The 16,913-nt window shown below is 50.3% G+C and overlaps 1 protein-coding gene across 1 annotated transcript; it reads right to left on the bottom strand.

Moving 5' to 3' along the window:
• Positions 1-3,499: 3,499 nt before the first annotated feature.
• LOC135898092 (uncharacterized) lies at positions 3,500-8,280 on the bottom strand. The gene is made up of 3 exons (XM_065426833.2): positions 7,737-8,280; positions 5,881-6,126; positions 3,500-4,642 (listed from the first exon to the last, which is right to left on the bottom strand). Exons 1-3 carry the CDS (start codon positions 7,989-7,991, stop codon positions 3,920-3,922), a joined length of 1,224 nt encoding a protein of 407 aa, XP_065282905.1. The 5' UTR covers positions 7,992-8,280; the 3' UTR covers positions 3,500-3,919.
• Positions 8,281-16,913: the final 8,633 nt, after the last annotated feature.

The raw sequence follows: 16,913 nt of genomic DNA, 5'->3' as shown, positions 1-16,913 counted from the left end.
CCCTAGTGTATTCGCACATCCACCCTGGTGTCATTGATCCACGCTGCTGCCTGTGCGGCGACGTTGCCTCCTTGAACCACATCCTCTGGGGCTGCCCGGAAGATCCCCCGCCCGCCGACCTCGTCTCGTCACCCCCCACCGACGAACAATGGGAGGCTCTTCTCTCCAGCACCGACCGAGACATCCAAACACGGGTCCTGGCACGAGCTGAAGACTCCATCGTGAAGCACAACCTGGAAGCCTACGTAGCTTAGCCTCCCTTATCCCTTACCCCTTCTAATAATAAAGTTGACACTCACTCACTCGGAATAAATGTCGTAGAATGCGAAACTTATTCGGACTTTGGAGTCATCGGATGACAACAACAGGTCATTTGAAGTGCTTCTCAAGCACGAACAAAGGAATTATTAATTCGTTGTACCACATGGTGCCATTATAGCTCAGTTTATTGACTAATAAACCAATTTTGGATGCGTATGTTTGGGTACTCACTTCTTCTGCTGTGTACTGGAGGTTTGTGTGCTTATATACATGTCTCATGTTTACGTGTTTTACGCTAGGACATGCATACAGCTATTATCGCGCTTTGTCCGTCCACGCTTTTCTTATTTCCTTTGTTATAAGGGTATTGCATATGATTGATCATATCATAATCACTGCATCATATCGCCACTATTACCGACACTTAAAATTTCACCTTCAGACCTATATAATTGGTCTATAGATTAGAGCCCCGGTGCAGAGCTATAAACACCTTCAGATCGCGGGGATTGTCAGACTGCTTGTACTGCATCCGTCTTTTCATTTAGTATACTGCGGCAGTACGCGAACGCATTGAATTGTGAGATAGGTAGCACTTATTTAGCGAGCAGTTGATATGTATAGCTTTGAACAGCATTTCGCTCCTGGAGGTAATGCGCTCCTTTCGATAGCGTCTGGCGCTTCTCTTGCGCACACGATTGAACTATTATTATTATTATTATTATTATTATTATTATTATTATTATTATTATTATTATTATTATTATTATTATTATTATTATTATTATTATTATTATTATTATTATTATTATTATAATAAATACTTCATTTGATTTTTTATGTTTGTGTATCAACAATAGAAAAGGTGAGCGTAGGCCGATCCCGGTGATAGTAAAATTCTGGGCCGACCCGCGCTGGAGGTGAAGCAGGCTGCAAGCATTCCGCGCCTAATAATAGTAACAAATGAATAATCATAAATAAATCAAATAAATAAAGATGCATTGTTTCAAGTCGGTGTGTATACTGCAATCATTTGAAAACAGCACATGGACTCACGAGCTGGAGGCATTACCATATACGTAAAGGACAAAATGTATGTACAACCATACACCCACTACCTTTGCCGTACAGGCGGAAGACGGAATTGTGATATACACTGTGTATCTCTCCAGTATATCTCCAGTCACATCCGAACGTGAAATGGAGAAGTTCATCACCACGCACTTTGCATGGGTTAGCCGCGATGATACTATCAATGTGATCATCGTTGGAGACTTCAATGTGGTGGTGGTGGCAAACTTTATTGAAAGGGGAAAGGGGGAGGTGTCTGAGGGATCGGGCTCATGTAAGGCCCCAGGCCTGCTTGGCCTTCTCCGCCCAGTCCACCGGTTCAAGCTGTCGGTCGACGTCCCCGGAACTGAACCAGGTTGTCCAGTCAGTCTCGCTGCTGACGGGGGGATGAGAAAACAATCAAGAAATAGTTCACTCAGTTTCTGCTAGAAGAGTTTGGTTTGAAGTGCCCTACCAACCCAAGTCACTTGAGTGCTCAACAACGGATGTGTATAGATTTAATTTTAGCCAAGAATCTGTACAAAGTTGTGATCGAACCAATCAGTGTACATCACGATAATCACAGTGCTATCGTCACTACCATTGCCGAATGATGAAAATAAATACACCTACCCTTCTCTAACCCAGTGCGGTGCGTTACAGCTTCGCTGGTCATCCACCTTTAGAAGTGCTACCCAGCGCCATTTTTGTCCGTCCTGCGAATTAGTACGTTGAGTTTTTCCTTTTCCTTGTTATGCAGCCCCGGGTAAGGGGTGTATTACGTCACTCTGCTTATCACCAGCACCTGTACCAGTCGCAGCGTACGCTGCCCTTTCAGTCATGCATGCTTCCTGCTCGCCACTCTCCAGACCAGGCAAGCGAACTGCGTGACCGTCTGCCGGAGCATTTAGACCGTCGCGGAGACTGCCTCGTCTTTTTGCAGGACGAGACTGAGGACTATAATGTTGTCGACTTTGGGTATCTCGGTTCAGTTATAAGCGTTACGGCTGGTTTCGGCATCTCCTGAGGAGGTTGACCGCTCGTACTTGTACTCAGTATCAGGAGAACCCGACTTGCACACCCGACTTCTCAGGTGCGCATGCCCACCTGAGATGCGAAACTCTCTTTCACTAAAGTACGCAGCCTCTCAGGTACTGCGGCTGGTTCAAGGAACGGATTCACTCCTTTGAGATGAAAGTGGGTGATACGCCACCATGACCTGCACGAAAAGAAGCCGCATCTGTGACAAACGCGCAAGGCCCCCTGCCAACAATGTGCCAATGCCCTGTAATGACGCCGTATGTGTCAGCGTCCTAATCGATGGTTGATTGATGCTAACCGATAGTCTGTAGATGCCGCGTTTCCTTGAAACACACCGCAGCACCCTGATAGGCCTCTGCATGACCTCTTTGTAGACGTTGCCGACACGACGGAAGTGCCGAAGTACGATAAACACTCACACATCAAGCCATCAGCAATCCTAATTGGCTGCACTTGCAATACAGAGGGAGGTGGCGAGGAATGGTTCCGGCGCCAAAAGCACCTCGAACGGAGATGGGGTAAGTGAGCCAATTAGACGCGCATGCCGCGCGACCCGCTTTATCTTTTCCGGATGGCGCGTGCAGGAAGCTATAACACTTCCTCTCTTTAAGCGCCATAATTATTTCTTGACATGGTGGGCGCGCAGTCCACTGTTTGTAAATAAGTTTTATCGACGGCTGTTTTAGGAATAACAGCCTCGTCAGATCCGGGGGATGAAAAGTGGACAATGCAATATACAATAGTATATCTATTAAATAATGCGCTCTGGACCAATGCCGTAATGTACTGCAGCACTTTGCAAGATTAATAGAACAGGGACAGCATTCACAAGCAGCTCTTACGCCAGAATACTTCGCGACAACAAATTCTAGCCAATCCTATTTCTGGGCATAATATCAGGGAAGGCGACCAACCAATTTCAAAGTTTACTTACTAACGAAAAGCTTTTTGAATTCGGCCCCGGCGTTTGTAGGCGTTGTAACGCCTTCTTGCACTCTATAAATATACAAGGACATAAAAATGAAGGGATGGAAATTTAAACAATGCAGCATACAAAGCTAAGATCAGACGGCAGATCTGTGACGCTTCAGAGCTCTAATATAGCTTTTGAATCGCATACCATAGCATATACATGAACAATGAAGGAGTCATTGTCATTTTATGTTGAAGGTGTTTATTTGCGCGCTGCTCTGGATTTCAACTCCCGGTCATGAGAATATGTGCGTGATGATAGGTGATGCGATGAAACGTCGTTACGCGCATGGCACATACTTTACAACTACAAACACACACGCAGGTATTTATGCAGTCCCAAATAAGCATGTAGTCTTTAAAGAAAGTGGACTGAGGAAGTCAGTTCGAGCCATCACTCTGATGTTTTCAAGTGAAGACGAAGAAGCGCCCGTATGAGCGTGCATACACAGTACACGCATGCGGGGCGCCTCGTTGCTCAACTCTCCTCAGTTCCACCGGGTGCGCGCCTTCACAGTCCAGTGGCGATCACGACGCCGGCCATCGGCTGCTGCTCTTGAAGCCAAAATTAATCCTCTGCCAACAGTCTCGTACGTCAGTGCGGTACTACGAGTGCCGCGAGAAGAGCCAGAATGGTCCAACCGCCACACGCCCGCAGTGGTTCCTGGGATGCACTCGTCGGTCCGCTGAGCCGTGCTAGTACCTTCTCGCGCCTCGACGACTTGATCAGCCTGCAAGTTCCGTTTGCCGGCACGGGCTCGACTTCGTTCATCCTCAGTCCGTCCAGCGGAGGCGGTCCAACGCAGAGGCTCGAATTGATCACCGCGGATCCTTCGTAGACGACGCCGCCTCTGCCACCAGTTTTCCGCGTCCACAGCCACGACGCGTTGCACGAGCACAGAAACGAGTTATTCGCGAATTTCACGGCCGGTCCCGACGGCAGCGCGCCTTCTTTCACGATCCGGATGACGTTTCGGGCGAACGTGACGTTCTTCGCCGAAGACAGGTGTGCCAGCGCTCCGGGGCCGGCCAGGTCGATTCGATTGTCCTCGAAGATGACGTTCGTCGCGTTGGCGCTTCTCAGCAGGAGCAGGCTACCGCGCTCTCGGAGCTCGGTGAACGAGGAGCCTCGAATGACGACCTCGGTGGCATTGGTGGCCGACAGGGGGGCCCCGCTCACGTTGCCGAAGGAGCAGTTCGACACCTCGACCGTGCTCACCGAGTCGAACACGAGTGAGCCGTTCTGCGCCTGGTCCACGAGCGTGTTGGAGAGCCGGAACGATTTGCCCTTAGCAAACAGCAGCGCCATGGAGTGAACCTGCACGGGATGGTTCGCAGGCCAGGCTCACGTTATAAGGTTAATTACCAGACTATTCACGCTTGCTGGCCATTTCTATGAGCGCAGAAACCAACTGCCGCTTCCGTATATGAAGACCATTGAAGTGCACCGAATGCGACGTTATCAACATCGACACAAACGCAAGGGGAAAACGAGCAATCCGCTTGATTTTGCAATGCGACGCCCAATGCTTTATGTTCACATATTTATAAATGACCCAGAGTTGCGTGGTCCAAAACGTCAAAGCTGAACGTATATGTTCCTGGGTTACTATCTGCGCACAGCAGGGGCTTTCGCAAAAATTATTGACTCTGGCTCCTTGCTAAACAACGTTTCTTGCGAAACTTACGACTGTTGCCACGCCGGATCAAGTGAAGTCAAAACTAAAGCTGTCTTTTATTGAGGACGTTTACTGAGCACGTCGTGTGTGCGATGAGTTGTACCTTTAATCGATATCTCAATAATATTTTGAGTGATATAAAAATGGCCACAAAACACCAAATCCTCAATCGACATGCATTTTGCTTGTTTCTCTTGGTTTGCGCCAAGATGGTCTGAACTGCTTAAAAATGGTGCCGAATGAGTTGGCAGGCGTTCGTGACCCGTGTACTTTCCCTGTTCTTCGTACAACTGTGAGCGCTGCACGAACTTCACCGTGAATATAATTGTTTGCTTTGCTTGTGCGAAATTAATATTGCTATTCTTAATATCGTTAAGACGTTGGATGGTTCTATCGCACTAATAATACACAGTCTTCTTTTTCTTCGCCTTCTGCCACATTTTGAGAGAAGGAAAGCAATGTAAACAGCATGCTTGCAATTCAATTCCTGTTTTTGTTTTGTTTTATTTTTTACAATGTTTATTCCCGAAGATTATCCGCCTGTCACTGAGCTTGCCAACAGAACACAGATTTTCGTATTTGATCTGCCAACTTAAGCATATGTTTGAGTCCCATGCAACACGTATGTGAGTTTAAATGTGGCCGTTACTGAACGTGCTTATACATGAATTTTCCAACTTGCACCTCACTAAGCTTGAAGATCAATGAAATATTGGACGTCGAGTAGCCCCTTTTTCTTTCTTTAAAGAACTTTTAAAATGTTTAAATAAGGCAGAGAAAGATTGGACATAAATACATAACTATCTGCGCACCATTTTTTTTCCTTGCTGTCCACGGCATCGCTACGTATCTGGCATGCGCATATGTATACACTAACCTGTCCCAGGCGCGAATTGCGGATGACGAGCTGCTGGACGTCCGTGAATCCTGCCAGCGCTGCAGGCGGAAGCTCGGCCATGGTCACGTTGTCCATCTCCAGCAGTTCGGTGCCGCGTAGGCCGTGCAGAGCCAGGTGCTCCAGAGTGAGGTTGCGCACGTCTCGAAGCCGCATGGTGCGCACCCCGGACACCTTCTCGAAGGCCATCGAGCGAACCACCAGCTGGTCGATGTCACTCAGCGTGAACTGCACGCCACGGCAAATCGAGTTGGGGTTTGTTGCCACGCGCTATATAGTTGAGTCAGTGTGGCGTATCTGGTGGTGGTTCGACTGAATGAGAACTGTGTCATACAGCTTACTTTTGCGTACTATGTACACCTATGAGCTGCTGCATTAGGAATCACGCGACTGTACGTTTTTACTGCACCTTGCTGCACGAGGCTGCAGGATGTTGCTACGTTGCCCTCCACCCGCCGTGGTAACTCAGTGGATATGTGGTGGTCTGGTGCCGAGCACAAGGTAATGGGTTCGATTCCCGACCGTGCCGGCCGCATTTTGATGGGGCGATATATGCAGAGCACCCCGAGCGGTAAAAAAAATATTTCCGGATCTAATGCACTGTGGCAATTGATATAAGCGAAGCTTTGTATGCTGTCTGCTTTGACTGACGATAATTGGGGTTAATGTTAGCGGTGAATGTGTAATTTATGCAGAGTTTAATCCGATACGAGAGTGGTGAGCTGATGTTGCGCGTTACTTTGCGTGCACCACTGCTGTTTGTCTGCGTAGTCCAGAGAACACACAGGGGAGACGTACGTGTCTGCTTGAGGCGTTGTTTTGCGTCATTGTTCACAATCTCTGAGAGGGTTGAGCATTATCATTGTCTCACATGGCACATCGCACCGTGACAGAAACGTTACACTTTGATTGAATTGTGGGGCTGTACGCAATTCAATTAATTTTTGCAATACAACGCTTCGCTGCGTAGTGAAGACGCTCCTGTTCCGCGCGACGCTTCTTTCGGGCCTGGGTGTCCTCGATGCTGTGAGCACGCTTTGGAGCCATTTTGCTGGCGCGTGTTTACGCGCTACTTCTGCATACGTGGCCAGCACGCTGTTGAGACGCCAGCTCCAAGCGCTCTATTCAGGCTATGGGCCATTGCAATGTTTACGCTATCACAGCCCAGCACGCGACCTCCACAGCCCAGCACCTGCATTTTTGTCGCATAGGAAGTCAAGAACAGCACGTGCCATACGCACAAAGTGTGAAACGCTGCAGCGGCCGAGCCGCCCAGGATGCGCGGAGGCGAGCGCCATCTGGTGGTGTTGCAAGAAACTCAGCAGCGCGCGCGAGCAAGACCACACCAGCAGCAGCGCCCGGAAAGTCGGGAGAAGAGGCAAACAAAGCTTTGCTTTAAAATATTCCTGAGCCTTTGACTACGACGCCACTCATAGCTCAAGAGTCGATTTTTTGGACGTTAAACTCCGTGATTTAGTGAATCACCCTTTTTCAAAATTATCCGCTAAGATGAGATTGCCAACAGAATTAAAGCTTTAAGTTCTCCACTGCGCATCGCGTGCCTGTGCATCAAATATGTTGGACGGAGATGAATGAAATATTCGTTCGTCTGGCAAGATTCCTCGTACTGGAGCAACGGACTCCACGCTGGCTCACTCATGTTAAACGCTTCAGTTTCCATGCGCTCCCTTCATTCCTTTCACTTTTTTCGATATTGAGCTACGCACGCCATATCCCTTTTACGGGCGCCTCCTAAGCAGTTTGCCGGAATAAGAAAAAAAAGTATGCAGACAAAGCTTTCAATAACGAAGAGGTTACATATGTACGAGCACGCAGACCTCTTCGAGCGACAGGGTGGCCACCAGGTACGGCGGCACGAGCACGACTCCGCAGTGCCTCACGCTGATGTGCTCCACGTCCGGCTCGAACAGCGCGAACAGGTCGAGCGCCTCGTCTCCCCGCGGGCACGAGCAATCCACGCGCTCCTCGATGCAGCTGCACAGCTCCAGGCTCGGGCACGAGAAAGCACCGCTCGACGCGGCCGCCGCGCCAATGGTCCACGCAGCCGCGGCGATCACTAAGGGCGCCCACATCTTCGAAGCACGATCTCCGTCGAGTCTCGGTAGCGCGTGTGCTGACTTCCCGAGTTGTTTGTCGACTACGCAGGCATGCGCGGCGACCGGACGCGGCGTTCCCCAACCGAGCCGCTGAGCTCGTTAAATTCGCACCGCCCGCGTCGGCGTTGAAAAGACCGCTTGCCCTTCCGGAACTGCTCGGCTGTTCAAGGGCTCGAAGTCGGGGCTGTCTTAGCTCACGCGCAGATCGGATCGGATTAATGTAACGAGACAGCTATATAGAAAAGGGCATGGAACTAAGATGGAGCTAATGTGTGGCTGCCGATAGAAGCCTCGCACTCGTTAGCTGTAGGCGACTGTAAAACGACGTATACCTCAGCTGCCCCCCTCGGACGTGTACTTTCGCCTGCCCATAGTGCTCGCGCGCTGTCCGACATAGTACGTCTTCTTGTTGCGTATTGCCTGATATATATATATATGTATATATATATGTATATATATATGTATATAGTCATGCATGGCGTATAAAACGCAGTATTTATAAAAGAAACTGCGCTCTGTGGATCTAAAGAATTTCACTACATAGCTGGTAATTGCGACGGCAGCATGCAAGGTTCCAGAGGATTTGGGATCAAGTATACGCGAGGACAAGGGTACTTAGAAATCGCAGGGAGACGCCTTCGTCTTGCAGTGGACTTCAATGGTGATGATGATGATGATGATGATGATGATACGCGCGGCGCTATGTCGATCACGGCGCAATGCGCGACGTGTAATCGTCTCATTTAATTCTGCCGTAGACTGGATAAGGTCCTTGGCCATGATTCTTGAGCAATCGCTTTCAGGCGACACATTCAATCTCGCGCTATGTCGCATAAAGCATGACCCCTCACCGTAGAGCAACGGGCAATACATCCATTAACTGACTCAGCCAATCAACGCACATGGAATGTGATGCGCCCGAAAGTGACCACTGAAATGAACCTCCACAGGTTCCATTGCAAAGCGGCACATTCCCCCCGACCCTGAGGACCGACACCCCTTTTACTACAAAACAATAATCAAATAAAGCTTTGGTGTCGTAGTGCAAAGCAATTACACTCAGAATCTCATGTGGGGATTATCTAAACGATGCGTAAGCATTCGCTACTAATCACCTGCTGTTTCGTCGTCCGGTATGCTGCTGCCTTTGGCATAATTGCGAGAAACATCTCGAAAGGATCGCGAAACGGAGAAGCACAGATACAACACCGAAATTTTACCTGAGACTAGCATGAGACGACGAAGAAACGGCAAGTAAATGTTCACTCATGTTATAGATAACTCCCCAGAGGATATGGACGTGGGATGAAATGACGAAACAGATCATGTAGATGAAGCAAATGTATGCAATGTTTATTATGTACAGTGTCTCTTGTTCAGTTATTCTTGTACAGCTTCTTCTTTATATTCAAAATGGATGATGGTGTCTTTGGATGATGCCACTACTTCGTGGAAGATGAGCAAGCTTGTCGATGCGCGCTGTAGTACGTGACGCAATTGAACAGAGTCTTGTTTGGTAGACCCCGTACAGTCGTGGTCGGTGACGCTGCCTCCTGTCGATGCGAATCATTATCGACCGTGATCAAGCGTACTCCGGGGAGACGCAGCGGCCCGTATGGCTTCGGGCCCCATCTTGAAAGCGGTCTACGATGGGAACAGAGTGCGTAGGGTGCGCTGTGTTCTCACCGCTTGTGTTTGTGTTGAAGCGAGAAGCAACACGAAGGTGATTTCGCTCGCTACCGTGGTTCCTATCTTAAAAGCGATTCTCTTACGTGACGGAGGGAGGGACAACGGACGGACGGACGGATGGACAGGTTTCCTCGTTGGGTAGGCATAGAAATGCTCACACAGTTAGAAGAAATGTTTGTGTAGGCGAAACGAGCCCCGGCTCCGGCCCCCCTACTGAATATACGCTTCTGGAAGCCCTGATCCCATGTGGTAAAATTTAATACGAAACATCACAACAACGATATACCTCATAGCTGCCCGCCCCCCCCCCCTCATGGTGGAAAAATAAATGCCACCCCCCCTCCCTCACGTGCATGGAGGAAAAATAAAAGACAAAAAGAAAAAATACGTGGATCCCACGCACTGTGGCAATCGACGCAAGCGAGGCTTTCTGTGCTGTTTGCTTTGGTTGACAATAATTAGCGGCTATGTTCGCGGCGAATGTTTAATTTCTTCAGCGTATAGTGCAATGCGATAGCGGTGAGTTGATGGTAAATATTACCGTATACGTGCGCCCCTGCAGTTTCTCTGCGAAGTACACAGAACAGACAGCAAGACGTGTTTGCTTGAAGCGTTGTCCTGCGCCACTGTTCATAACCTCGATAAGGTTAGTATTGTCATTGCCTCGCACGGCACGTCGCATCGTGGCAGAAGTGTTAAACTTTACTTGGATTGTGAGGAACGCCGCAGTGACAGACTACGCATTAATTTCGACCCCTGGGGTTCTCTAACGAGCCCTTAAGCAAGTACGCAAGCATTCTTGTATTTCGCCACCGTCGAAATGTGACTGTCGCGGTCGGGATCGAACCAGCGACATCGAGCCATTACCGCCAAGGTACCATGGCGAGCACAGAAGCGTTGAAGCTTTCTCTATGGTTGAAGTGCGACGCCTAGACTCTACGGTGCTACGATGTCGTTTAGACGCCACGGTGCTTTAATGCAGCTTTGAGTCTGCACGCCGTACGTCAGTTGTCCGCTTGATAAATATGCAGGGTGCTTATTTTTCAGAAATAGCAGAAACGCGGTAAATAGCAGGTACGGTACTTACCTTGAATTTCAGTTTATCCACTTTGTGCGCTACTGCTGTCGTGTTATAGTAGTAGCTAGTGTGCTAGGCAACCTGAAAGCCCCTAAATAAAAAAACAGAAGGACCACCATATGCATCATTTGAAGATTGCCGCCGTCCTCTTCGGGTGTGGTTCAGAGCGTCTATATGCAAAAGGAGCGTGGCAGAGGGGAAAGGCAACGCGAGAAACTCATTTGGACCTTAGCAGCACATTGAATGTGCACAATGCCCTCTGGAGCTCCCTGGGCGTTAGCCACAATCGCCTGATTGACGGCCGTACATATCCGTGACCCCCGGCAAAAGCACTGCTTAAACTGCAGCGCTTGCCTTTCTACTAACGTGCAACTGTCCACAGGGCAATTATATAGAATGGTAGGGAGGAGGGCGGAGAGGAGGCAAAGAATGGGAAGAACTAGGGTGCCTGAATGTAAAACCCCCAAAATAAAAATAAAAACTAGCGCCATCCTTTGAAGATTGTCGTCGTCCTCCTCCCCTGCGCTTTCCCTCGACGATCGGCTCTCCCATTGGCCGAACGCCGTCACGTGCTCTCGCGCACTTTTGCTTGCTTGTTTTTTTGCTTCCTCCGCCATGGCGGTGCGAAACATTGCGAGCGCCTGTAGTCGGATAGCGCCCGCTCCTGGATCAGGCGGCTGCCCTCCATGAAACGCTGCTTCCTGCAGCTAACGGCAGGCGACGAAACAAGTTTACGCTTGCACCGACGCGGCAGAAGCTTGCATCCTCATAAGCGCAGGCAAATTTGCATTCTATGTTTTTTTCTTAAAAGCCAGGCAATTAGCTGTGCCAAGGGTGCTACTAAACGAAGTCGACGCCAAAATCCGACCGTTCTGCAAAATTTGACCTATAACAGTGCAGGAGTGAGCGCAAAATCTTTTTTATAAAGCGCGCAGCGAAATATTCAGGACCCCGTGCACTCTTGAGCAACGTACTCGGGCACCACGTTTCGCGCCTCCTTTGTGCCTTTGTAGCATATAGTTCCGTGTTCGCGATGCCGCGTTGCTGTGCCTTCGGATTCCGCACAAGTGAAAGGGACGGCAAGCGACTATTCCGTATTCCATCTGCCAAGCGAGACAACCATCGGTGGTCGCCTGCTCCGGAGTACTAAGACAGCAAGACCCTGTCATTTTCAACGGCACCGACGAGCACGACGTCGAGGACTGGCTCACTTCGTATGAGCGGGTAAGCGCCCACAATAAGTGGGATGATGGCGCCAAATTCGGCAACGTCAACTTTTACCTGGCGGGTGTGGCTCAGCTGCGGTTTCACAACCACGAAGCTGATATTACCAACTGGTTATCCTTTAAAACAAGCTTCGCGGAAGTCTTCGGCCGACCCGCAAGCTCCGCGCAGAACAGCGCTTACACGGTGGCGCCCAGCAATTCGGCGAGAATTTCACGTCCTACATTGAGGATATCGTCGACCTCTGCCGTCACATCAACCCTGCAATCGAAGCTGATAAAAGCAGACACATCATGAAGGGGATCGAGGACGACGCCTCCAAATCAGCGCTTCAAATCAATGCTTCAAATCGGTGGGAAAGCGGTGCTCATTGCCAAAGATTCCCAAGCTGTCACGGACGTTGTTCAGTACTGCCAGAGCTACGACGAGTTGCGGAAACAGCTCATTTCTACAAGCCCCCCGAGCTCTGACACGGCCAACATGTCAGCATTAACTGTAGGCGCCGTTTCTACTGACACGACAATGTTAATGCAACAAATACCCCCTTCAGTCACGGCGTACACGTTTGTGGACGCGAGTTACTTTTAACGCGACAGCGTTAAGGAGCTCGTGTCGCAGAAAAGCCAGTGTCGTCGGCGTTGGCCGTGAGCGATAAATCCCGGGAGGCACTTCATGAAAAAAAAAACAACTTGCAAGATGGGCTGGGTGGGAATCGAACCAGGGTCTCCGGAGTGTGAGACGGAGACGCTACCACAGCCACGAGTTCGTTGCTTCAAAGTGGTACAAAAGCGCTTCTAGTGAATGCGGTGTTGCCTTAGAAACGTGCCGTAGAAAGTTATACTGCGGTGTATATCGGTAATTATGAGCATGTAACCTACAGAAGTCGCAGTTACACGAGTAGCGAAGTACGTTTCCGCTACATTTCTTCTGCGCTCTGCGCACACGCAGAGCCATCTTGCGGCAAACACAGAAGACCCCCTCCTCGCTATGTGCGGCGCTGCCCCGACACGTGGCGCGCCACTCGCCCGCTTCTCCCCTTCGGGCCGTGCGGGGACCGGTGCGAGGATGCACCACTACCCTTGCGTTTAATAAATTTTCTCGCTCTCTTCCCTTCCAACGTTTATAGACTGGGATAAGTTTCGGATGATCCGGGAGGAGAGAGGAGAAACGGGGAAGGAATTCGAAGGCCTGTACCGGCCGTCCCTGGAGGATTGGGTCACCCAGGTGAGGTAGGATGTAAAGGAGGCTACGAAGGAGATCACTACGGATTTGGACGTGGATAGTGTTGATAGCAGCTGATTGAAGCCAAGCGGTCTATGCTGGCTAGGTGGAAGGGGCAGCGACTTAATCGCAGGCTGCGTAAAAAGATTTCCGAGCTGAATAAGCTGATTGAGGAGCACTGTAAGCTTTTGTCTAGGCAACAGTGGGATGAGGTATGCAACTCGGTGGACGAGCAGGTGCGCAACGGGAGGTCGTGGGGCTTGCTTAAGCATTTGCTGAACGACTCCAATACGAGGGTTAGTCAGGGGCACGTCCTTGCTAGAGCTGTACATGAAGCAGTGGGGTCTGCCTCGGAAGAAGAGCTGGTTGAAAAGCTGGCTAACAAATACCTTCCTGTTGCGGACCCGGATGCTCTTCTGACGGAGCAGGCCTACACGGGAGAGGACAACTTTTCCCTAGATGAGGACTTTTCTGTGGAAGAGGTACGCACGGTTTTGCATAACCTTAAGAGCAAGTAGGCTCCCGGACCGGCCGGGATTTCGAATAAGCTTTTAAAGAATCTGGACGATAGGTCAATCAAGTACCTTACCGGGGAGGTTTACGCTATGTGGAGAGACGGGGTGGTTCCGGAGCAGTGGAAGACAGCTCTCACGGTGCTGATTCCCAAGGCTGGCAAAGTCCCGAGCATTGATAACTTAAGGCCTATTTCGCTCACTTCGTGTGTGGGCAAGGTAGCCGAGCATGCGGTGCTTAATCGGCTTACAAGGTACCTTGAGGAGAATCAGGTCTACCCCCAGACTTTAATTGGTTTTCGGGCCGGGCTGTCGACTCAAGACGCATGAAGCTCATCAAGCATCAGGTCATTGATGGATATGGAAGGGGCGTTAAGGCCATCCTAGGGCTGGACCTGGAGAAGGCTTTTGACAACGTTCGGCACTCTTATATTCTTAAGTCCACTTCGGATCTTGGCCTCGGCGCGCTTTCATGACTATGTCAGGTCCTTCCTGTCAGGCAGGAAGGCTACCTTGAGGGTTGCGGAGCTGGAGTCAAAGACGTTAAATCTTGGAGACAGGGGCACTCCTCAGGGGGCCGTCATCTCGCCCACATTGTTCAACTTGGCCATGGTCGGATTGACCAAGAAGCTTTTGGAGATTGAGGGGATTAGGCACACCATGTATGCAGATGACGTGACCGTATGGTGTCCCGGTGGTAGTGAGGGCTATATCGAAAGTGTTCTGCAGGAGGCAGTAGATGTAATTGAGAATTGTTTGGAGCCGACGGGGTTAAGGGGCTCCCCCTCCAAGTCGGAGCTGTTGCTGTACAGTCCCACTAGAAGGCAACCCAAGCCAAGGGGATGGATCCCCGTGGACCAGCTGAGCATTCAGCTTCGTACAAGAAATGGCGATCTCATACCTAGGGTTGATAAGATCAGGGTTCTGGGGATGATGATTGAGTCGAACGGCGCCAACACGCTGACGATCCAGAAGATTAGCCAAGACAAAAAATGCCGTACGCCTAGTGAAGAGGGTGGCCAACAGGCAGACGGGGTTCTAGGAGGATAGTCTGATTAAACTTATGCACGCATTAGTATTGTGTCACTTTTCTTATGTGGCAGCCATGCACAAGTGGAAACCATCGGAGAATGAGAAGCTTGACACGCAGATTAGGAAGATCACGAAGAAAGTGTTGGGAGTGCCAATGTGCACCAGCACCGACCGACTTCTCCAGCTGGGAATTCATAATACCTTGAATGAGATAGCTGAGGCTCAGGAGAAGATGCAGATGGTGCGTCTCTCTACGAGTAGCACGGGTCTGCAGATTCTGAGAAAGTTAGGTGTTCCTCAGGAGAAGATTTCGCAGCTTCATGTCGGTATTCCCTTGAAGGTCCGTAATCGGTATCACGTCAAGCCTGTTCCCAGGAACATGCATCCGGACCGACATGTTGGTAGAAGAAAGGCCAGGGGAGCTTGCCTGCTGAGACTCATTCGTGATCAGAATCAGAAGGTTGGCTTCGTCGATGCTTCTTTTAACGAGGAGAGGAAGGTGTTTACCATAGTTGTCGTGGACAATGAGGGCAGTGTCGTTAACGCTGCTACCGTTCTGTCCGATAGGCCAGAGGTCGCGGAGCAAGCGGCTATTGCGCTCGCCCTGGTTGACAGGCGCAGGCCTTTTGTATATATAGCGATTCAAAGTCAGCCGTTACGGCCTTTGAGAAGGGGTCGGTGGCTAAGGTTGCTTTTAAAATTATGCAGACATGTGAGATCTCTCAACACTACTTATGTTGGTTCCCTGCTCACCTTGGGATGATGAAGGAGCCCCTCTGAATATATGAGTCCGCTCATGAGCCAGCGCGAGATCTTACCCTCCGCTCTGCCCCGCGCAACGGCGTGGCGGGACTCCCCGAGAACAGAGACTCCCCTTCCACATACAATGAAATCACGAAGTATATTACCTTTTTAATCGCAGGGTTTACATTTTGCCGCATCCTAAACTAAACAGGGCTCAGGCACTTACATTACGCTTACTACAGACTGATACTTATCCTTGCCCACGGAGACTAAACATGTTTTATCCGGAGACGTATACAGAGCCTTATTGCCAAGATTGTAGTGCTTTAGCCACGCTCGAACACATGCTCTGGTCTTGCGAAAGAATTGAAGACTCGGCGATCAAGGATGCGTCCATGTGGGAGGCTGCACTTCGCAGCCCAGACCTGAATGAACAATTCTGGACTGTCCAGCAGGCTCACGACGTGGCCGTGAGGCTTGGCCTTCCGGTCCCGACGTGGGAGCGGCCCGCTTAGTGGTTAATTATCACTACTTGCAGGACCAAATAAAGTTTTCCTTCCTTCCTTCCTTCCTTCCTTCCCCTTCCAACTTCACTCGCACCCTCGCGTTTTGGCGACGTGGCTCCTCTTTCCGCTCACAGCGCGATTCCTAGGTGCAGCGTCCGATGCGGGACGCCTCTGACGTGACCGCTGCGCCGTAGCGCGTCCGATGGGAAAGCGTCCTCCCCTGCGATGTGTGCCGAGCTGCTCCCCGGGAGTCATGCGTCTGCGTGGTGCTCCCACGCGAGATAGAGGACGATCTCATCGAGGCGTCAGCCCCATGATCGCGTCGGCCTTCATGGCGCGTCGCGGCCCGGCTTTCCGTGCCGATCACGACGTTCGGCTCGCGTAGATCGTTTCTCCCTCCGAGACGCCGAGTTCTTTGGTTCGTTCCGCTTGCTCAGGCGCACGTTTCGTTGCCGCGCCGAACGCTGCGCTGCTCGGCGCTCACCTAAGATTGGTGGGTGCGAAGTCCGATGCAGGGCGCCTCATAAGTGATAGCTGCGCCATAGCGCAATGTCTTACACCCCTTGGCGGGTCGACGGGAACGCTATCGCGTTCCACTCTTGAAGGCGAAGCTTAAGCGTCCTCCAATTTTTGCTATTACAGTGCCGTGGTTGCAAGGAAAAGACAACGAACATTAAGCTTTGCGTAAATTGAATATTCATCTTTCCTAAAGTACACCCATTTCACTTATTTCTGAGTGAAATTTATCCCTTCAGGCGACCGCTTTGGTGAAGGCACTACGTGTTTGACCTGACGTTGGCTTCTCACGCTTCCCGGCAACTGGAGCGTATGAAACCGTAATGTTTACCAGGAAACTCTGGCCATGAATGCTATGCACGAAAGCGGGCTTTGG

Source organism: Dermacentor albipictus, chromosome 3, assembly GCF_038994185.2.
Source record: "Dermacentor albipictus isolate Rhodes 1998 colony chromosome 3, USDA_Dalb.pri_finalv2, whole genome shotgun sequence".
Classification (NCBI taxonomy): Eukaryota; Metazoa; Arthropoda; class Arachnida; order Ixodida; family Ixodidae; genus Dermacentor; species Dermacentor albipictus.
The sequence above is the reverse complement of the archived record's forward strand: the minus strand, read 5'-3'. Positions and strand labels throughout refer to the sequence as shown.